The sequence below is a fragment of the Rhinatrema bivittatum genome, chromosome 3, assembly GCF_901001135.1.
Source record: "Rhinatrema bivittatum chromosome 3, aRhiBiv1.1, whole genome shotgun sequence".
Taxonomy (NCBI): Eukaryota; Metazoa; Chordata; class Amphibia; order Gymnophiona; family Rhinatrematidae; genus Rhinatrema; species Rhinatrema bivittatum.
Genome location: NC_042617.1, coordinates 327,000,531 through 327,024,108, shown reverse-complemented (window position 1 = coordinate 327,024,108; position 23,578 = coordinate 327,000,531). Strand labels below are relative to the sequence as shown.

The 23,578-nt window shown below is 47.1% G+C and overlaps 1 protein-coding gene across 1 annotated transcript in view; it reads right to left on the bottom strand.

The window, feature by feature from the left end:
* The window catches only part of SCML4 (Scm polycomb group protein like 4), a 193,912-nt gene that overhangs the window by 119,914 nt on the left and 50,420 nt on the right, over window positions 1-23,578 (bottom strand). The window contains exon 2 of the mRNA XM_029595315.1: window positions 12,726-12,940. Coding sequence (XP_029451175.1) covers window positions 12,726-12,926 — 201 coding nt within the window. The 5' untranslated portion in view covers window positions 12,927-12,940. The remainder of the gene's footprint in view (window positions 1-12,725; window positions 12,941-23,578) is intronic.

Genomic DNA, 23,578 nt, shown 5'->3' with positions numbered 1-23,578 from the left:
ACACCTAGAGGTACAAAAAGAAGCAGACCCTAGAGCGGAAACTCTCGGACTTCTAAAGATATTTGATACTCAGGTGGAACCAACATCTCTTCCACCTCAAGAAATTCTACATTCTGTATTACAAAAGTCCTGGGAAACGCCTTATACAACTGCAGCTGTTTCTAAGAAAACAGACATGAAATTTCGTATGAAGAAAGCATCACTATACACTCTACCACAATTGCCTCACGATCAGTCGTAGTAGAGTCGGCGTTGCAAAGATTCAAGAAAACAAAACTGCACACTACTTTCCCCCCAGGGAAAGACAACAAATATTTGGATGAATTTGGTAGGAAAATATACCATAATTCAATGTTAACGGCAAGAATTATGCAACATCAGTTCTATATGGTGCAATATCTGTATGAGTGTATGCAAGCTATGAAAGGTATACATTCCTCAGTAGCGGAACAAATACCTCAACCTCTTCATGATATGGAAGAATGTTCTCGACATCTATTGAGATCAATCTATGAAGCACATGAAACGTCATCCAGAGCGTCTGCAGCAGCTATTGCAGCCCGCAGACTAGCATGGTTACGTTCAAGTTCCATAAGAGACGACTTGCATGTGAAACTAACGAACCTCCCATGCACGGGAGATAACTTGTTCGGAGAAAAGTTCCAGGACGCAGTAAGTAAATTAAAAGAGGAAGCTCTAGCAGTACAATCTCTAACATCAAATCCCATTTACTCGACTACCCGTCGTTATGTGGGGTCTACCCGTAGACAATCATATGGCAGAAGGCCCTATAGATCTTATCAATCTTTTCGTACGCAGCCATACCCTGCCTACCAACGTCCTGCTCCACAAAATAATACCTCAAATCAACGAAGAGGTAAACCACGTAACCAAAGGCAACAGGCACAACAGCCGACTACTGCTGTAAAGCCAACTTCATCTTTTTAGTGATTCAGCCGCCACCACAACATCAAGCTCCTCCAGGCAGAATTTGTGCTTGCCTGAAAGCCTGGGAAATAATAACATCAGATCAATGGGTTCTGGAAATAGTACGTCAAGGCTACCAACTCCAATTTGTAACAAAACCCATCTTGCCTCATCTTTCCACACTCAAGATTTACAATTCCCATCCACAACTGGGGGAGGAAATTGCTTTACTTCGCAAACAACAAGCAATTCGACAAATCCACCCACACCCCAAACTAGCAGCATTTTATTCCCCGTACTTCCTCATACCCAAGAAGTCTGGAGGCCTTCGCCCCATACTAGACCTAAGGGAGTTGAACAAATTTCTCACCAAGGAGAAATTCAAAATGGTATCGTTGAAGTCAATTCTTCCTCTCATTCAAACCAACGATTGGATGTGCTCCATCGATCTGAAGGATGCTTACACGCACATTCCAATCCATCCATCCTCGTGGCATTACCTGTGCTTTCGCTACAGACATCAACACTACCAGTACAAAGTTCTTCCCTTTGGACTATCGGCTGCACCCAGAGTTTTCACCAAATGCATGATAGTGGTGGTGGCTCATCTCAGGAAACAAGGTATAACCATCTTTCCATACCTGGACGATTGGCTAATAATAGCCTCAACTCCGAATATCTTACAAGATCACCTCAATCGTGTGATACTTTGCTTACAACAACTAGGGTTGGTGATAAATTTTCAGAAATCACATCTACAACCAACACAGCAGTTACAGTTCATAGGCGCATGCCTGGACACTATGTGCAACAGGGCATACCTCCCAGACGACAGAATATCACATTTCCGTCAACTTCTGCACAACTTGAAACATACTCAGAGGCCGTCAGCAAGACAAGTCCTGGTAAATTTGGGCCACATGGCAGCGGCGAATTTCATGGTGCCCAACACCAGGCTACACATGAGACGCCTACAATGGGGTCTGAAACGACAGTGGAAACAGCATTCACAACCATTGACGCAAAAAGTATTGCTGACTGCAGAAATGAAAAAAGATATAGCATGGTGGCTCCTAGACTCCACCATGTCCAAGGGAGCACTGTTCAGCCCCCCTCCTCACAATGCAGTCCTAACCACAGATGCATCTCGCAAGGGATGGGGTGCACACCTCGAGACTTACGAAACCCAAGGGTTATGGACACTCTCAGAACAGAATCTACAAATAAATCTACTGGAACTCAGAGCGATTCGCAATGCATTGTGAGTCTTCCAAGACCACCTGAAGGGACGCAGGGTCATGATCTACACAGACAACCAAGTAGCGATGTTTTACATCAACAAACAAGGAGGGTCCGGTTCATGGCCCCTCTGCAAAGAGACCCTGACAATCTTCGAACATGCTCACAAAAATTGCATACACCTACAAGCAACTTACCTACCAGGAGTTGCAAACACAAGAGCGGACAGGCTAAGCCGCATCTTTCATCCCCACGAATGGACACTCAACTCAGAAGTAGTCCAGGACATATTTCTACAGTGGGGGACACCTTCCATAGATCTCTTTGCAACAGAGATCAATTCTCAAGTTTCCCAATTCTGCTCGATAAGGCCAAGCCAATTCAGGATTGCTCAAGATGCCTTCCTCATTCCGTGGACGACAGGCCTTCTGTATGCCTTTCCTCCCATACCTCTCATAACAAGAACAATTCAGAAGTGCATAGCGGACAAAGCTCAACTGATACTCATAGCCCCAGCATGGCCGAGGCAACCATGGTACAGTTTCCTACTTCGACTATCCATCAAGGATCCAATTCTATTACCGAATCGTCAAGATCTTCTCAGCCAAGATCAAGGAACACTTCTACACCCGCTACACTCATCTCTACACTTAACAGCTTGGAGATTGAAAGGCTCCTCCTGACAGAACAAGGAGTTTCCACTTCAGCACAATTCATCTTGTTACAATCAAGAAAATTCTCAACCAGGAAAAATTATAGCTATAAATGGAAACGCTACTCTACCTGGTGCACTTCCAAAGGTGTACCGCCATTGGACTGCTCCCCGGAATTGCTCATTGATTATCTTCATTCTCTATATGTAGTTGGACTAGCAACATCATCCATCAGAGTTCATCTCAGCGCCATAGGCGCCTATCATAGACCAATCAATGACATTCCTATATCCAATCACCCATTATTGACTCGTTTCATAAAGGGGTTAACACACATTCGTCCTCCGGTATCCAAACCTCCAGTCCCTTGGAACCTCAACATAGTTCTGGAACAGCTCATGCTTTCTCCATTTGAACCTATGGACTCAGTACACATGAAATACCTCACTTGGAAGGTGGTATTCCTGGTTGCAGTAACATCAGCACGAAGAGTTAGTGAGTTACAAGCTTTGGTCCACTATCCTCCATACTTACAATTTCATCAACAAAAGGTAGTTCTACGAACTCACCCATCCTTCCTACCAAAGGTAGTTACCCCATTCCATCTCAATCAGTCAATGGAATTACCAATATTTTTCCCTAAACCTCATGCAAACGATAGGGAAAAGCTACTGCACACATTGGATTGTAAAAGAGCTTTAACACACTACAAAGAAAGGACGAACTCGGACTCCCGTGTTTCTCAACTCTTTGTTTCCTACGACCCGAAGGCTCCTGGACAGCCAGTAGCCAAACGCACCATCTCCAGTTGGATAGCGCAATGCATCAAATTCTGCTATGACAAGCAGAATTTACATTTACAATCTACTCCTAAAGCTCACCAAGTCAGAGCAGTAGCAACATCCTTAGCACACCTGAAGAATGTGCAACCCATTGACATTTGTAAGGCAGCTACATGGTCATCACTGCATACCTTCACATCTCATTACTGCCTTGACCAGCAAGCAACCACGGATGCGAAGATAGGGCAAGCAATACTGCACTCTCTATCCTCCTGTCCACAGTGACTGCCACACTGTCAATGATCACGTCCAACCACATATGTCATATATGACGTGATCGGGAGCTTTGGACTCCCATGACAGCATGGCTAATTCAGCCCTACTATCGACGGGAAAAAGCAAGTTTGCTTACCGTAGACGATGTTTCCGTAGATAGCAGGATGAATTAGCCATGCTGACCCACCCTCCTCCCTGGCAGTCACCTAGTCTTCGACTACACTACAGCTTAATTACAGACTGAGGAGAGTCCGTTACTTTCCTGCGCGGGAACATACGCGCAGCCGCAGAGAGCAAAGCTCTGTTCTCTGCTTTGACAAGCTCCGCCTCCCGGGCCTGATTGACAGATCCCATGACAGCATGGCTAATTCATCCTGCTATCTACGGAAACATCGTCTACGGTAAGCAAACTTGCTTTTCTTTGCTTCTGTATTTACTGAAGAGGATGAAGGGGAGATACCCATTCTGAAGAAGGTTTTCATGGGTAATGATTCAGATGGGCTGAACTAAATCAAGGTAAACATAGCAGATGTGGTAGGCCTGATTGACAAACTGAAGAGTAGTAAATCACCTGGACCGGATGGTATACACCCCAGGGTTCTGAAGGAATTAAAAAATGAAATGTAAGATCTATTAGTAAAAATTTGTAACCTATCATTAAAATCGTCCATTGTACCTGAAGACTGGAGGGTGGCTAATGTAACCCCAATATTTAAAAAGGGCTCCAGGGGCGATCTGGGAAATTACAGACCAGTTAGCCTTACTTCAGTGCCAGGAAAAATAGTGGAAAGTTCTAAAGATCAAAATCACAGAACATATAGAAAGACATGGTTTAATGGAACAACATTAGCATGGCTTTACCCAAGGCAAGCCTTGCCTCACAAATCTGCTTCACGTTTTTGAAGGGGTTAATAAACATGTAGATAAAGGTGAACCGGTAGATGTAGTATATTTGGATTTTCAGAAGGCATTTATCAAAGTTCCTCATGAGAGGCTTCTAGGAAAAGTAAAAAGTCATGGGATAGGTGGCGATGCTCTTTCATAGATTACAAACTGGTTAAAAGACAGGAAACAGAGTAGGATTAAATGAACAATTTTCTCAGTGGAGGGGGGTAGGCAGTGGAGTGCCTCAGGGATTTGTACTGGGACCTGTGCTTTTCAATATATTTATAAATGATCTGGAAAGGAATACGATGAGTGAGGTAATCAAATTTGCAAATGATACAAAATTATTCAGAGTAATTAAATCACAAGCAGATTGTGATAAACTGCAGGAGGATCTTGTTAGACTGGAAAATTGGGCATCCAAATGGCAGATGAAATTTAATGTGAATAAGTGCAAGGTGATGCATATAGGGAAAAATAACCCATGCTATAGTTACACGATGTTTTGTTCCATATTAGGAGCTACCACCCAAGAAAGAGATCTAGGCGTCATAGTGGATAACACATTGAAATCGTCGGTTCAGTGTGCTGCGGCAGTCAAAAAAGCAAACAGAATGTTAGGAATTATTAGAAAGGGAATGGTGAATAAATCAGCAAATGTCAAAATGCCTCTGTATCGCTCCATAGTGAGACCGCACTTTGAGTACTGTGTACAATTCTAGTTGCTGCATCTCAAAAAAGATATAATTGCGATGGAGAAGGTACAGAAAAGGGCAACCAAAATGATAAGGGGCACGGAACACCTCCCCTATGAAGAAAGACTAAAGAGGTTAGGACTTTTCAGCTTGGAGAAGAGATGGCTGAGGGGGGATATGATAGAGGTATTTAAAATCATGAGAAGTCTAGAACGGGTAAATATGAATCGGTTATTTATTCTTTCAGATAATAGAAGGACTAGGGGGCACTCCATGAAGTTAGCATGCGGCACATTTAAAACTAATCGGAGAAAGTTCTTTTTTACTCAACGTACAATTAAACTCTGGAATTTTTTCCAGGGGATGTGGTTAGTGCAGTTAGTATAGCTGTGTTTAAAAAGGATTGGATAAGTTCTTGGAGGAGAAGACCATTACCTGCTATTAATTAAGTTGACTTAGAAAATAGCCACTGCTATTACTAGCGACAATAACATGGGATAGACTTATTTTTTTGGGTACTTGCCAGGTTCTTATGGCCTGGATTGGCCTCTGTTGGAAACAGGATGCTGGGCTTGATGGACCCTTGGTCTGACCCAGTATGGCATGTTCTTATGTTCTTATAATCAGACATTGTCCAGATTGCAAAGTTAGCCAGATAAACGTGCACATGTTATAAAATCTGCTACCCGTGCGCATATGCACACCCGATTTTATATTGGCATGCGCATGACTGCACGAGGGGGTGAATTTTACAAGATGCTTACCGTGAAGGACTAGGCCCTTGACCAGTTCCTCTACCTACCCTTCCAGCCTTTTCCCCTATCCTCCCTGAACCCTAAAATCCGTCTAGCTAGTTTTTTTTTTTCAGTACCTACCTGCTCCCCAGAGCCGTAGTAGATTGCATGGGCCGGCCAGCTGCTGGCGCACGCTACAGCAGGACAGTGCCTACAGGCCCCGCCCAGACCCCGCCCCCAGCCCGCCCCTTTTTAATCAAGCTGGCCTTCAGTGCGTACCAGGAGGTATGCGCATGGTTGGGGCTTTTTCAAAATGCGTGTGGTGCACAGCCTGGCCACTTGTGTATCTCCTGGTTTTTACGCCCGCCGGCCTTTGAAAATTAGCCCATTAGTGTACAATCAAGCTATGGAATCTGTTGCTGGAGGACGTTTTCAAAGAAACTAACATAGTGGGGTTCAAAAGAGGGTTGGACAAATTCCTGAGGAAAAGTCCTTAAACAGTTATTAGTCAAGTAGGTGTGAGAAAGCCAGCGCTTATCCCTGGGAGTAAGACAGAAGAAAAGATCCCCTGAGTCCTTGTGACTCAGGTTGGCCACTGCCGGAGACAGGATGCTGGGCTTAATAGACCTTGGTCTGACTCAACATGGCACTTCTTATGTTCTTCTTGTGACCTCGGGTCATCGGGCAGGCTGCTCCTCTCTGTTCCCTTCTTCTCCATTGCTAACTCCAGACTCTGCGCATTGGTTCTTGCAGCTCTGGAAAAGCAAGCAACTAGTGAGGGTGATCACATTTTCAGAAGACACAAAATTATTCAAAGTGTTAAAATACATGCAGACTATGAGGAATTGCAGGACCTTGCGAGACTGGGGAACTGGGCATCTAAATGACCAGATAAAATTTAATATGGATGAATGCAAAGCGATGTACATAGGGAAAAATCATTCCTATTCTAGGTATACAATCTTGTGTTTCAAATTAGGAGTCACCATGCAGGATAAAGACTTCAGAGTTACTGTGGACAATATGTTGAAATCCTTGGTTCAGTGTGCCGCAGAGGTCAAAAAAGCAAATAGATGGTTAGGAATTATTTGGAAAAGAATAGAGAATAAAACAGAGAATATCATAATGCCTTGATATTGCTTCACTTTGCGATTGCAGCTTGACTATTGTGTGCAGTTCTGGTCTCTCCAGCTCAAAAAAGATATAGCAGAATTATAGAAGGTACAGAGAAAGGCAACCAAAATGATAAAGGGGATGGAACAATTCCCCTATGAAGAAAGGCTAAAGAGGTTAGGACTCTTCAGCTTGGAGAAGAAACGGCTGAGGGGAGATATGATAGAGGTTAACAAAAGTGGTATAGAATAAGTTAATAGGGATCAGTTATTTACTTTATCAAAAATGATAGGACCAGCACACATTCCATGAAACTAACTAGTGGCAGATTTAAATCAAATTTTAAGAAAGTATTTTTTCATCAACGGACAATTAAGCTATGGAAACTGTTGCCAGAGAATGTGGACCAGGCCAAAAGTATAGCTGAGTGTAAGAAAAATGTGGACAAGTTTCTGGAGGGCAGGTCCATAAATATTAAGCCAGACAGGAATCAGGTGTCTGCAGGCCTTCCAAGTGACCCAGACTGGCCACTGTTGGAGACAAGATGCTGGACTCGATGGACCTTTTTCCTGCTCTAGCATGGCTTGTCCTATGCCTTTCATGTTATATTCTTATATCATAGCCTTCCTGAGTTGGTGTGTCTTGCTCCTTTCCTGGCCAGGCTCAAGTCCCGCCTAAAGCCTCCAGCTCTCTGAAATTGCTTTTAAATCCAAAATCCCTGATGCTGCCTGATCTTGAGCCTCTCACATTAAGCATATTTCAGCACAATGCTTAAGTGATTACTAGAACTTATTTGCCTTGTTTGCATGTCTCGGCTAGATGGTAAGTTCCATGGAGCAGGGACAGACCCTTTTTATGTATCTGTTCAACACTGCATGCATCTAGTAGTGCTATAGAAATGCTGATTGCAAAAGTATTTTGGGAGTCATATACCATGATTTTTTCCAAAACCCTGTATCATGTGCTCTGAATTTGACTTCATGCCCTTAATGATGACCATAATTCCCTACCCGCCACCCAAGGGGCTGTCAAATAGTGTAAAAACTTACACAAGTCAACCTATGCCTGATAACAGAAATGCAAATAGCGCTGTGGGATCTGGCGCGGTCCTCAAATATGACCCTGAGCATTCAGTTTTTGAATGTTCCTCCTGCTTAGGGCCTCCCACCATCATGAAGCAGAGACATCACAAGGAGTGTCAGGGGTGGGGAAGGGGGAAGATGTGGGGTGTGAACCCTGGTTCTCAGCCTATTGCTCCAACACCAGGCCACTCCTTCTCTTGTAAGTCTTTAAATACGAACGTGCTTTAAATCACGTGGTTAGAAACACACAGAAATGATGGCAGAAAAGGACCAAATGGCCATCCAGTCTGCCCGGCAAGCTTATAGTAGCACTAGCCGTGCCATACAGCCTTTTATAAGACTGGCCTACTCTCCTACCAGCAGACACTTCATGCTGTTACTCCCCCTCTTGCTGCTGCTGTCCCAGTGAGGCGGCAGCTCTCCAACCTTCCACTCCATGAAGGTGTTACTCACTGGCATCCCGCTCCATGAATGCCGCTGTGGCTACTGCCGCTCTGTGCGGTGTGCTGCCACCTCACCCATCCTTACCCTCATTCTTAGTTTCCCATACCGTTAAAGTAAGGGCCCTTGTTGGTTTCTCACAGGACAAGCAGGATGGTAGTCCTCACATATGGGTGACATCACAGGATGGAGCCCAATCATGGAACACTTTTGTCAAAGTTTCTAGAACTTTGACTTGTACCTACTGGGCATGCCCGGCAAGGCACTAAACCTGCAGCCAGCAGGGGTCCCCCTTCAGTCTTCTTTTTTCCGCGCAGCAGTAGCCACACGGGTTAAGGAGCGCCACAGAGATTCCTGACAGGAATTTTCCTCACGGAATTACTAAAAACTTTCATACCCCACAGGGGTCCCTCCTTCGAATTTTTGACTCCACGGTACTCCGGTAAGTTTTTACCCGTTTTTGGTTGGTTCCCGTTGGGTTTGGCACTCGCAGCCTACTGGCCGTCGACCGTACTACGGCTACATTTTTCAAAGGTCATGGCGTCGGGGTTCCGTCGGTGCCCAGACTGTACTCACACCATGTCCATAACAGACCCACATAAAATCTGTGTAATGTGTCTCGGATGTGAGCATAATGTCCTGACTTGCACCAAATGTGGCTTAATGACACCAAAAGGTCGCAAGGCCAGAATGGAGAAAATGGAACTTCTCTTCCATTCTCAAACTCTGACACCATCTATTGTATCGATGTCGTCTGAACCGGCACTGGCCACTTCGCGCCAGTATCGGCCATCGGCCGGTGACCATCCGGCGTCTATGACTTCTCGGCCTTTGATGACCTCTACTCCCCCTCAGGACTGAGGGGATCATAGAGAGAAACATCAGCATCGACACCGGAAGTCTTGAACCATCGAAGAAGGAAAATCATTGACCTTGCCATCGTCCGAGCCGCCATTGAAGAAACCCTGTCCAGAAAAGGCACCGACCCTTTCTGCGACCGGGTCACCCTCACCCGGATGGGTATCGGGAGCCACGACTCCGCCTTTAACGGTGGTCCCTCCAGCTATGCCTCTGCCTCCTTCTTCCCTTCCAGAGCCGGGGCTGCTTGCTCAAGGTCTCCGTGAAGAACTGGACCGGATGGTTCAGGAGGCCATCGATAAGGCGATGCACAAACTCCAAGGTCCCCTGATGCTGAAATCGGTGCCAGTTGCAGAACTGACCATCGATGCCATTCTGGCAGCATTGGCACCACTGTTTTCGAAGATGGGAGCGCTCATAGCCACTTTTCCAGAGATGGATCCTGGGTCACCGATGGCTCTGGTGCCTTCCCCGCTTACCCTGTCATCGGGAGGGGAAACACCATCCTGCATTCCTCCATCAGGAGTCCTGCTGATGCTGATGCGCCCATCGATCCATCCATCCATGCCCTCGATGCCTGCATTGCTGCCTCCAGTACTTCCCTCGATGCCTTCAGATCCTAGACCAGGACCTTCAGGAATACCATCGTCCTGTCCTTCTCAGGTTCCTACAGGGACAGGTGCTGATCACTATGACACCTGGACTGTCAATTCATCTCAAGACACCGATGATTTACCATCGCCACCTTCTCCTACTGAAAGAAGAAAGCGTTCTCTTCCAGAAGACTTGTCCTTCATAAATTTTTATGCTTTCCTCCCCCTTCATGCTGTCTAGGATACTGATCACCTTTTGGTGCCAGTTCGCCACTTGAGATGCCATCAAAAGTTCATGGCACTGTTGCTGGTGCCCACTTTTGGAATCTTGGGGTTTTTTTCCCCACACTTGCTTTCTTCTTGGTTTGTTTTACTTACTGGGGTTTTTGTCCCCAGTACAATAATTTGAAAATAGTCAATAAAAGACACAGTTTTCACTATCAGGCCATGGCATCTGTTCTATAGGGCTTCCTTTCCTCCAACAATCTTAGCCTGGTTCTTCCATTTTGTTGAATGGTTGATTACACTGGGATGGTTTGTCCAAAAAAAAGCCCTCATTCAGAGGAAGAAGTACTGGCACAAGACTAAAAATGCTCAAGAGAATCCATTTACTGTACTGAAAGTCATAAGAGGTTAGAGTAGTAAGAGGGAATTCATGCAAAATCACAAAATCAGTAAATGCAACAGCCAAAGCAGATACAGGATATGGGAATATTTTTCTGTAAAAAACAAGCCTCCTAACTTACTATAAACCCCCTATCATTGTGAAACCATTTCCATGTATTAAATGTGATATCATTTTCATTTGGAAAGCCCATTTCACAAGAAAGTCCATGTTCTACCCTGCATCTTGGGGTTTTTATGCCACTCAGCCTTGCTTTCATGCACAGACCTTACATCTTGGAGTTCTCTTTTTGTCACTGTGCCTTACTGTCGTACCCCAGACCTTTCACCTTCCCAGTCTTGGGGAACTGCTTTGCACCTCTCATGTTGCTTTGGAGTCTTGAAGCCTCTTTTTGTGCTGCTTGGCCCCTTCATCAGTGCCTGCCTTGTTTTGGATTTTTTTTTTTTCTGCCACCTTTTCTCCTTTGTTCCCCCTTCGTGTTGATGCCATTTTTGGTGCCAGTTTACCACTTGAAAGGTCATCAAAAGGTTCACATCACTCTTGCTGGTGCCATTTTTTGGAGCTTTGGGGTGTTTGCCCCACTTTTTCTGCTTCTTTGCTTCTCTGACAGTGATATCCTGCCAATGCTGGTACCCCTTTGCCCTTTTACAGAGTCGTAGGCTATTCATGCCACTTTTGGTGCCACTGTCCAGAATCTACAATCTTTCTAGGTGCCTTGGAGGTTTTTTCCCCCTTTTCTTGATTTCTTCCCACAAGTTTTAAGACAATTTATTAGAAAACCCCAATTATGGAGCCCAATATAGGCTGTAATGCTTCCCCCTCTTGATTTTAATGGCAAACAAAAAAAAAACCTAATCATACTGAAAAACAATTTTTTTTGTTTTGAACCCAAAGAAATGAATTGAGGACCCTACAAAACAAATTTTGAAACGAAACAAAATTTTTTCTGCTGTGCATCCCTAAAATGACATTACAGTACAATCTGGTGGATGAGTTTAACCCTACACACATCCTTCCCCTCCCCCGCCCCCGGCTTCGACTCCATTATTTAATTCTAGAATAGAAGAAAAGCTTCAGATTCCCATCACCTGCAATTTTCATTTCACGATAATAGGGGAAGGGGAGCTGGTTGGGTCTTCTGAAAAGTCAGCGATAAAGAGATGAGTTTTGCTTTAATAACCAGGAGCAGCTGGAGAACAGTGTGTAATTAAGAAGCACATCCCCCTTCTGCCCATGCACCCAGGATTAATGCGATATTGATTTGATTTAATAATTATTGATGCATGTGGCACACCATTGTTGGGAGTAACATGTCTTGGACTGTTTGTGGTTTGGTCATATCATGATAATAATGTAACACTATCTTTATTTATAAACATCTCATAATAATAATAATGTAACATTATATGACGCTTTTCACCCTGGCAACATCTCCATGAGCAGACGTGCTCAGAGACGGAAGACCCAGTATCTCAGCAGGTGCTAGGAGAGACTCTTTACTCTGACCCGGTATCCCAGGTTGATGCTATGGGAGTGCCCCTCTCTTTTCATGTCAGTACGCGGCGCACTTTCAAGGTGCTGGTAGTACACAGTCCTCCCACTTACTGCAGGACTTAAAAATTAGATGGTAGTTTATTTTATCTTTATTTTATCTGAGCTCGGGGCTGAAGCTGCCCCCTCCCCCAAGTTTAGCTCAATTGTTTTGTTGGGTTTTTTTTTCCCCACAGGCGCTAGGGCCCTGGTAATGTGGAAGGGAAGCTGTGTTACACTGACATCACAGAGGTGGCGGGAAGAGCAGCCTGGGCGAACTGCCACGTCCTACCTTGTAGCCAGGCTTGCGGCCCCTCTTCTTGGGGATCTTGACTGCTGGGAGGGAGCCGGCCGATGCAGAGTAGAGGTTGTGAACCGCTATTTTCATGGGGTTGGAATGGAGTGGGGGCCTTCCTCGCTTCCGCCCTGGTATTCTCGGAGACTGCATATCAGTAGCGTAGAGCCTCGGAGGCAGGGAGGAATAGATACTCATGCAAAGCCTGGAAACTGCAGGGGGACACAAACAGAACAGAAATGCATGGTATTTCAGAGTGGATAATGACCAAACATCCTACCATCTCTACACAGAGGCTCTGGAAGTTCTCTGATTGCCCTGCCTCTACCTGCTTTCACTGGTCTGTGGTCCCACTCCCAGCTTGGGACTCTGTTTTTCACCCTGGGTGGGACCGGGAGAGCTACAGAAGCAACATTTATATTCTTGGAAATCCAAAGAACCAATCTTTACTAGTACTCAAACTCCTCATGCTCAACCAAAGGGACTACATCCCTAAAATCACATTACAGTACAATCTGGATCTCTTTAGGAGCTGCTTCCTACTTATTGAGGTTACAGGAGGTGGGAGGGGAGAGAGAGCAGAGACTGAACGTGGCCTGCGGCAGCAATAGTAATAATGGGCAGACTGGATGGTCCAAGTGGTCCTTTTGTGTCAACGACTTCTGTGTTTCTGAGAAGTTCAATAAGAACTTTACAGGCACTGCTCATACACACAGCACCATCAATGCAGATGGTGCTTGCCAAGTTACTCCATGAGGTTACAGTGTCCCTGCCCCAAGGACCTTATAGTTTTGTAGAAGGTCATGCAGAGAGTGGTGGATAGGGGAAGCATGAGTGAGGGGGAGGTTTGGCTCACCGCTCAGGACTCTGCCAAAGGGCCAGTCTATCTCGCTACTTGAGCTGTATACAAGCACAAACGTTGAGAGGGAGAATGGGCAGACAGGGGAAGCAGCACTTGTTGAGAAGTGAGCGAGGAGCATTAAGGCCTGGAAGGGATGAAGAAGCAGAAAAGTAAGAGAGAAAACATGGAACCCCCAAGGCTGAGAGGGTAAAGGCTAAGATTGGTCAGGCTCTGTGGTATTGCACCAGGAAAAAGCAGACTAGGCGGACCCTCACAGTCTTTCTGTGCTGCCAATTATTTAATTCTCATATTCACACCTATCAGCTGGCCACGCATTATAAGGTCTAACAGGCTCCTTTGTTCAAAGTAAGATAGCAGAAAGTAGCTAGGGATGTGAATCGTTTTTTGACGATTTAAAAAATCGTCCGATATATTTTAAATCGTCAAAAATCGTTAGAGGCACGATACAATAGGAATTCCCCCGATTTATCGTCAAAAATCGTAAATCGGGGGAGGGGGGAGGGGAAGGGGGAGGGCGGGAAAACCGGCACACTAAAACAACCCTAAAACCCACCCCGACCCTTTAAAATAAATCCCCCACCCTTCCGAACCCCCCAAAATGTTTTAAATTACCTGGGGTCCAGTGGGGGGGTCCCGGTGTGATCTTCCACTCTCGGGCCATGGCTGCGTTAATAGAAATGGCGCCGGCGCTACCTTTGCCCTATCATATGACAGGGCAAATGTAGCGCCAGCGCCATTTTGGTTCCTGTCCCCCGACGTCACGAGCACAGGAGATCGCTCCCGGACCCCCGCTGGACCCCCAGGGACTTTTGGCCAGCCAAAAGAGGTAATGGCAATCCCTGTGCACGAGGTTCTTTTAGACCTCTTGCACCACCTCTGGGAGTACCCAGGAACTGTGCCTCCAGTCAGCAAGAAGACTGATGCCACATACTGGTACAACAAGCCCCAGGATTTCAAAAGAGCCAATTACCCCACCAATCTGTGTTTATGGAATCAGCCCAAAAGAAAGCTAAAAGGTACCGTCCTCACTCCTCTGCCCCTCCTGGAAAAGAGCAAAAGGCATTGGATCCCTTAGGCCACAGGGTGTTCCAAGGGTCGATGTTAATGGCTTGCATAGCAGCATACCAACTTTACATGACACAATATATTAGGAATCTCTGAAAACAAGTCCAGGAATTCTCAGAGACCCTGCCACAACAATTCCAGGAGGGCTTGGCCTCCATCCTGCAAAAAGGATTGGAGGCTGGGAAACATGAGGTCAGAGTAGCCTATGACGCTTTTGAGACTGCATTTAGAGTCTCGGCAGCTGGAATTAGTGCCATGTGCTGGGCCTGGCTCAAAGCCTCTGACTTACACTCAGAGGTACAGAATAAATTGGCTGATCTCCCCTGTTCAGGAGACAACTTGTTTGAGGACAAGATCCAAGAAGCAGTGGCGCAGCTCAAAGATCATCACGAAATCCTGCACCAACTATCCACTGCCATCTCGGATGCCCCTTCCACACCCAAAGAGGCCTATGCAGGGACTCCAGAAAGCAAATTTACAGGCCATGGAGGTACTACCCTCCTCCATCCTGTGCTCGGACAACCCGGCCCTCTCAGAGATGCCAGCCTCGTCAACACAGGACTCCTAGAACGCAGCCAGCCCCCCAAGCTGGACCTGCGGCTGGATTTTGACTCCCAGGCAGAAAGCAGCAGTCACCCCCCCCCCCCTTGTACACACAACCCAATTTATTGGTGGGAGGCTGCCTGTGCCACTTTGCCACCAGTTGGCACTCAATGACCACCGACCAATGGGTGCTGTACATCATAAACCAAGGTTACCATCTCAACTTCCTTACTCTGCCCCCAGACTCCCTGCCCATCCCGGTGTGGAGCCTGAGCAATCACCCAGTACTCCTCAAGGCAGAGCTCTCCGCCCTACTGCAGACCAGAGTGTTGCATTGGAGGTGGACCCTTGGGCTGAGGTGGTGTTGACGCAACCCGTCGGCAAGGACCTATGGGTCCCCACCATCAGCAGGTGGAGTGGGCTGAAGCTAAAGGCCACTGGAGCTTCACCTATACCAGCCCTCGCTCCCTTCGGGTTGAGCCTTTGGGTGCCGGGGCTGGCAAGACTTAGGTGAACCTCGAGGTTAGCTAGAGATGAAAGGTGATTCAGCCCAGAGACAGCAGCTGGTAGATGGTGTAGTCCGACCCTGGACTGGATTTGGTACTGGAACTCAGGCGTCAAAGGCACTCAAGCAAAGGAAGCCCTAGGCCTTGTAAGTCCACGTCCAGAGGATCGGTGAGAGGAGGCGTCACTGACAGGCTAGGATCAGAGCAAGTGAAAGTTGTGGCAAGCAACGTAGAACTCTGGACTCAGGAAAAGTCTGTAGTGTAGTCGTTCAAAGCAAGGGTCAGGGCACAGAGAAGGCAGGCGTAGTCAATCAAAGCAATGGTCAGGGCACAAAGAAGGCAGGCGTAGTCAATCAAGGCAGTGGTCATGGCACGGAGAAAGCAAGCGTAGTCAATCAAGGCAATGGTCATGGCACGGAGAAAGCAGGCGTAGTCAATCAAGGCAATGGTCGGGGCATGGAGAAGACAGGCGTGGTCAGGCATAGCGGAGGTTCGGGGCTGAAGAGAAGCTGAAGATTAGTCAGGCGTAGCGGAGGTCCGGGGCTGGAGATAAGCTGAAGAGTAGTCAGGCATAGCGGTGTTCAAATCCAAAGAGTCCAAAGAGTCAGTCCAACATATAGACAAAACAGGAAAAAGGAGAACAGGAACCGGGAAGCACAGGAAAACAGGAGCACAATGAAGAGATCATTCTAGGATCAGCAACGAGTACTCGGAGTATGAGGAGACCTGTTGCAAAGGCAATACTATGGAGCGAGGCCTGAGCTTTTATACACTTAAGAGTCTGACATTAGCATCCGCGTCCGCGGCCAGGTTCCCACTACAGGCCCTTTAAAAGAACTAATGATGTGCGCACGCCTAGGAAGGGGCACGGCGCTGATGGTGGCATCTCTTCACGGGCCATGCTGGCAACACTGGGTAGCGTGGCAGGGCCAGAGGCACTGGAGGGAACCAGAGGTTGGAGCTGGCAGCCCACTGCTGCCAGCGACGAGGAGCCAGGAGCTGGAGTTCATGTGAAAAGGTGAGAAGGTCACGCCGCGCAGCTGCTGCGGGCGGCACACATAACAGTACCCCCCCCCCCCCCTTTACGCTCCCCTCCTGGAGGTCGGGGTTTTCCTGGATGGGCACGGTGAAAGTTCAAGAGGAGAGTCTTATCCAGGATATTTCGAGCTGGCTCCCACGAATTCTCTTCGGGTCCGTATCCTTCCCAGGAAAGGAGGTATTCCCATCGGCGGCCCCTATGGTGGACGTCTAGGACTTCATGGAACTTGTACTTCTTGTCGGTTTCTGGGCTGAAGCTAGAGGTCACTGGAGCTTCACCTATACCAGTCCTTATTCCCCTCGGGTTGAGCCTTTGGGTACCGGGGCCCGCAGGGCTTAGGTGGGCCTCGAGGTTAGCTAGAGATGAAAGGTGATTCAGCCCACAAACAGCAGCTGGTAGATGGCGTAGTCCTACCCTGGACTGGATTCTGTACTGGAACTCAGGCACCATAAGAAAGATGAGTAACTGGAGGTGCTCAAGCAAAGGAAGGCCTAAGCCTTGTAAGTCCACATCCAGAGGATAGGTGAGAGGAGGCGTCACTGACAGGCTAGGATCAGAGCCGGCGGCAAGTGAAAGTTGTGGCAAGCAATGTAGAACTCTGGACTCAGGAAAAATCTGTAGCGTAGTCATTCAAAGCAAGGGTCAGGGCACGGAGAAGGCAGGCGTAGTCAATCAAAGCAATGGTCAGGGCACAAAGAAGGCAGGCATAGTCAATCAAGGCAATGATTGGGGTCACGGAGAAGGCAGGCATGGTCAGGCGTACCGGAGGTCCGGGCTGGAATGAAGCTGAAGAGTAGTCAGGGGTAGCAGAGATCCGGGACTGGAGAGAAGCTGAAGAGTAGTCAGGCGTAGCGGTGGTCAAATCCAAAGAGTCAGTCCAACATATAGATGAAACAGGAACTGGGAAGCACAGGAAAACAGGAACACAACGAAGAGATGACTCTAGGATCAGCAATGAGTACTTGGAGTACGAGGAGACCTGTTGCAAAGGCAATGCTATGGAGCAAGGCCTGAGCTTTTATATGCTGAAGAGTCTGATGTCAGCAACCGGGTCCGCAGCCAGGTTCCCGCCATGGGCCCTTTAAAAGAACTAATGATGTGCGTGCCTAGGAAGGGGTGCAGCGCTGATGGCAGCATCTCTCCGTGGGCCACATGGAGAGGCCCGACAAACAGGGACATCTTTGCTGGCAACACTGGGTAGCGTGGCAGGGCTGGAGGCACTGGAGGGAACCCAAGGTCGGAGCTGGTGACTCACCACCGCCAGCAACGAGGATCCAGGAGCTGGAGTCCATATGAAAAGGTGAGAGGGCCGCACCACAGGGCTGCCGCGGGCGGCAGGCGTAAATCAGAACTGTAGAACTGGTTTCCTGGCCACAGCAGGGAGGAGGGTTCTACTCCTGGTACTTTCTAATCCCGAAAAAGACAGGCGGCCTACGACCTATCATGGACCTTCGAGCCTTAAACAGGTTCCTTCGCAAGGAGCAGTTCAGAATGGTTTCCTTGGGCACCATGCTCCCGCTTCTACAACAAGGGGATTGGCTCTGCTCTCTGGACCTACAAGAAACTTACACCCATATTGCGATCTTTCTTTCTCATCGCAAATACCTGCAATTTGTAGTAGGACACCGACACTACCAATACAAAGTACTGCCATTTGGACTCGCTTCAGTACCCCGAGTGTTCACCAAATGTCTGGCAGTTGTGGTGGCACAGTTGTGACGCAAAGGCGTCTACGTCTTTCCATATCTGGACGATTGGCTTCTCAAAAGCCAATCCAGAGAAGGAGTATTCCACTCCCTCTATCTTACCATACAACTACTCTAGTCGTTGGGTTTTCTGATAAATTACCTGAAATCCCATTTGACTCCATCCCACCAGCTGTCCTTCATCGAAGCAGAACTGGACACCTCAGTAGCCAAGGCTTTCCTCCCCAGAGAATGCACAACCACATTATCCAACCTAGCCAGCTCGATCCACTGTCAATGGACAGCCTCTGCTCATCTGTTCCTCATGTTGCTGGGACATATGGCATCAACAGTCCATGTCACCCCAATGACTCGCCTTGCCATGAGGCTGATACAGTGGACCCTGAGATCTCAGTGGTCCCAAGCCACGCAACAACTCTCAGCGGTCGTCCAAATAACCAGCCAGCTTCAACAATCCCTTGCTGGGTGGACACAGGAGTCCAATCTACACAAGGGACTACCCTTCCAGCCACCGGACGTTCAGGTAACATTGACCACGGATGCCTCCAGCCTAGGCTGTGGAGCCCATGTCAGTGGACTGCAAACACAGGGAGTGTGGACCACAACTGAGGCGGCCCACCAAATCAATTTCCTGGAACTCCAGGCACTACAGTATGCCCTCTACGCATTCTAGGATTGCCTATCCAGCAAGGTCGTCTTGATTCAGACAGACAACCAGGAAGCCATGTGGTACCTAAACAAATAGGAGGGCATGGGCTCTCTGCTCTGCCAGGAGGCAGCACAGATCTGGGCCTGAGCTCTGTCATATTCCATGCTACTGCAAGCCACCTACCTGGCGGGCACAAAAAATGTGATGGCAGACCGCCTCAGCCGGACTTTCCAGCCCTATGGGTGGTCTCTAGATCCCTCTGTCATGAGCAGGATCTTCCATCAGTGGCGTCAATCAGACATTGACTTCTTTGCGTCCTACCACAACTGCAAAGTAGACCGATTCTGCTCCCTGCACAAGGACCGAAGAACACCAACTATGGATGCCTTTGCCCACTCCTGGAGTGTGGGTCTGCTGTATGCTTACCCTCCGATTCCGCTCATAAGCAAGACTCTCATGAAGCTGCAATAGGACCGAGGCTCAATGATCCTCATAGCCCTGTATTGGCCACGCCAAGTCTGGTTTCCCATTCTTCGCGACCTCTCTGTCCAGCAACCTATTCGCCTGGGCACGCAGAATCAGGGTAAATTGTGCCATCCGAACCTCCAGTCTCTGTCTCTGACAGCCTGATGTTGAAAGGTTGATTTTACAATCCCTCAACCTTTTTGCTGATGTCTCGCAGGTCCTGGTAGCTTCACAAAAGCCTTCTATGCGGAAGTCTTACTGCTCGAAGTGGAAGAGATTCTCCTCGTGGTGCGCGCAAGAAGGTCTAGATCCCTTCTCCTGCCCCACAGCGAGACTCCTGGACTACCTCTGGCACCTCTCGGAGTCTGGTCTCCAGACAACCTCCATCCAGGTACACCTGAGTGCTATAGCCGCTTACCATTGGGGGATAGGGGATGCCCCGATTTTGGCACAACCCCTTGAAGGATGCTTTATGAGAGGCTTACTACAACTGAAGTAGCGACCAAAGAAGAAAGAGGATCAGTGAACACCAGGAGTTCTTTATTCAGCACATAACATCAGAAAAAGCCCGACTCAGGCCGAGTTTCGCTCATTGAGCTGCTTCAGGGGCTAACAGAACAAAATAAATATAATCTTATATAAAAACATATAAATAAAAATAAAAACATATACACCAAATATACATAATAAAATCATATGAACTGAAGAGTATAATAAAAAATAATAAATAATAAATAATGGTAAATGAATGACAGTACATAATGACAATGATGGCAAAAATTAATAGCAAAACATGGTCTAATATAACTTTTTTCAAACATGGGCTAATATATCTTTTTTAAAAAAACTTTTAACTATGTGTGTGATTCCATATAAGTAAAAGATAATTTAAGTGATGCAATCTATAGTAAAAATGATTTTTAAATACCTATTATATCTAATGCCAATGGTATGTCTCCATATAGTGGTTCAGTCTCTCTGTACTAAAAATAACCAATTAAACATATCTCTTCAGGAAAACTAATGTGAATTGTTGTAACCATTTAGAAACAATGTAACACTACGTATTTATACATTGTGCCAATGGATGTCTGCATAAAATCCTCATATGTTGCCAAACAAATGTTAGTCTAAAACAGCCAGATTAACTTAAAGCTGAGAGCCAATTATACAAACATATTTAAAACAAAATAGGTACCGGATAACAACTGAAGCCTCCACTATGTCCCCCAGTTGCGGCCTGAGACCTCAATGTTGTACTGGCATGGCTCATGCGACCTCCGTTTGAGCCCCTTCATTCCTGCGAGTTGCGACACCTCACTTGGAAAGTTATTTTCCTAGTGGCGATTACATCCACTCGCAGAGTCAGTGAGTTGCAGGCCCTGCTAAACTACCCGCCTTACACAAGGTTCCTCCATGACCGGGTGGTACTGCGCACTCACCCTAAGTTCTTACCAAAAGTAGTGACTGATTTCCACCTGAATCAGACCATAGTGCTGCCCACTTTTTCTCTGAGACCTCATTCTCACCCAGGTGAGTGGGCTCTGCACACCTTGGACTGCAAGCGTGTGCGTGCCTTTTATTTAGACTGCACTGCAGCCCACAGGCAGTTCACCTAACTCTTTGTCTCCTTTGACAAGATCAGACTCGGAGTTGTGGTGGGCAAGCAGACCCTGTCTACCTGGTTGGCGGACTGTATTGCTTTCTGCTACCAGCAAGCAGGCCTTCTGCTTGAGGGCCGAGTGAAAGCACGTTCAGTCAGGGCAATGGCAATATCAGTAGCGCACTTCCGTTCAGTGCCCATTGCCGACATCTGCAGGGCTGTTACATGGAGCTCTCTCCACACCTTCGCAGCCCATTACTGTCTGGACAAGGCTGGTCAGTGTCTTTGGCCAGACTATCCTACGTAATTTGTTTCCAGGGAAAGAACCCAACTCTTCCAACCTAGGCCCACTGTGAATTTCAGGCTGCCCCTTCGTTGCTAACAGCACCCCTGTTGTTGTGCCTGTTGCACATTTTGGGTTCTGATTAGCTACTATTACCGGGGCAGCCTGTAGCTTTCTATTCACCCATATGTGAGGACTACTATCCTGCTTCTCCTGGGAGAAAGCAGAGTTGTTTACCTGTAACAGGTGTTCTCCCAGGACAGCAGGATGTTAGTCCTCACGAAACCCGCCTGCCACCCCGCGGAGTTGGGTTAGCCTACAGTTTGTTATTTTATTTCTCGCTCGTACTTTTTTGCTTTAAAACGAGACTGAAGGGGGACCCTGTGTGGCCACAGGGTTAGTGACATACTGGGCATGCTCAGTGTGCCAGTCAAAGTTCTAGAAACTTTGACAAAAGTGTTCCGTGACAGGGTTCCATCTGATGATGTCACCCATATGTTAGATCTAACATCCTGCTGTCCTGGGAGAACACCTATTACAGGTAAGCAACTCGGCTATGTTTGGGTACTTATTACTTGGATTGTCCACTGTTGGAAACAGAATGCAGGGCTTGATGGATCCTTGGTCTGACCCATCATGGCATATCTTATGTTATGTTATGTTATGTTATGTTATGTTATGTTATGTTATGTTATGTTATGTTAATCTCCATCCCCAGGCTTTCCTCCAGAGGTTAGGAAGATGGCAGTGCTTTCTTGCATCTGTCTCCTCTGCTGTGGTTGGTTTTGGTCCCTGGATTTTTTCCCCTTATTTTATATTACCTCCTGAGCAGTCATGGGCTCTGTATCTGAGCACAAGGTGTCACCGTTGCATGGTCGCTCTGACTCCTTTTCCCCCAGAGGCAGTGAGTACTGCTCCCTCTCCCCTCCCCCTTCTCTCCTTCTCCTCCTTGTGGGAGTGGAAGCCCTGAGTTGCGAACAGAAACCAGATCCCTTCCACATGGCAACACGCAACACTGCCCCCAAGCCAGTAGGCTGGTGCACTAATTTGTGCTTCAGACAGCTCGCAGAGGTTTAATGTCCTGTGGCACGTTTTACCCTCAGGCTGCAGCCTGAATCTTCTTCACAGAATTCCCAATGAAAATCCACGGGCGTGCAGGGAAGCGATGGCCGTGCATGCTCCACAGTACCAGTGTGCGTTTGCATTTATCTCCATTTCTTTCAAAAATAAAAAAAAGATGTGCGTAAATCATGTCCCCACCCCAGAACACCTCTTTATGACGCGGTGAAATCACGTCTATGTGTAAAAATCCCCCTTCCTCCAGGTAATTTTTAAAAGGCCATTTACACATATAAAACCAGCATTTATCCTTAATGTTAAGCTTGACAACAGAAAGCAGAAGTCATAGAAATACTTTCATGAAGATGTTATTTTCACCTTTGGTTTTCCTGCTGGTAGCAAAGAAGAACTGGCTTGAAATTAATAATGCAGTTATTATTCAATCCCTCCCTTTTTGCCATCACATGGCTGGAAATATTGCAGAATATCTGAGAAATGTATACAGATATAAGCACACAAATGCATCAGTCGCTTTCCCAGTTTCCCTAAAGGAGAATAACTGCCAGCAGGCTGATCATTGTCTTGCAATGTCCTTAAGAGTGCTGACGACAGCCTTTCACTCAAGGCTGCGGAGCACAAGCCCTCATCTGTCATGGATTTTCTCCTTCCTGCCTCTGCATTCTCTGATTTGTGGGTTTCCTGGCAGACTCATCACAAGGACTTTCTGACCATCGGTCAATGCCAGCATGGGGACCTGACAGAGATTGAGGAAGACTGGAGGGGAAGAAGGAACAGAAAATAGCAATGCAGACAGTGAGGCCTTCTTTTCCCGTTGATAGCAGGGCTGAATTAGCCATGCTGTCATGGGAACTGTCCATCAGGGCCCAGGAAGTGGAGCTTCTTAGTAGAATACAGAGCTTTGCTCTGAGTGGCTGCGCGTGCCTTCCCACGCAGAAAAACAGTCTCTCCTCAGTCTGTTTTTCCATGCACGGGAGCTCACACGGGACTTAGATTCTCCTCAGCCAAGTCAAAAAACATATTTATAAAATGTCAAAAAGGCTGGAACCGAG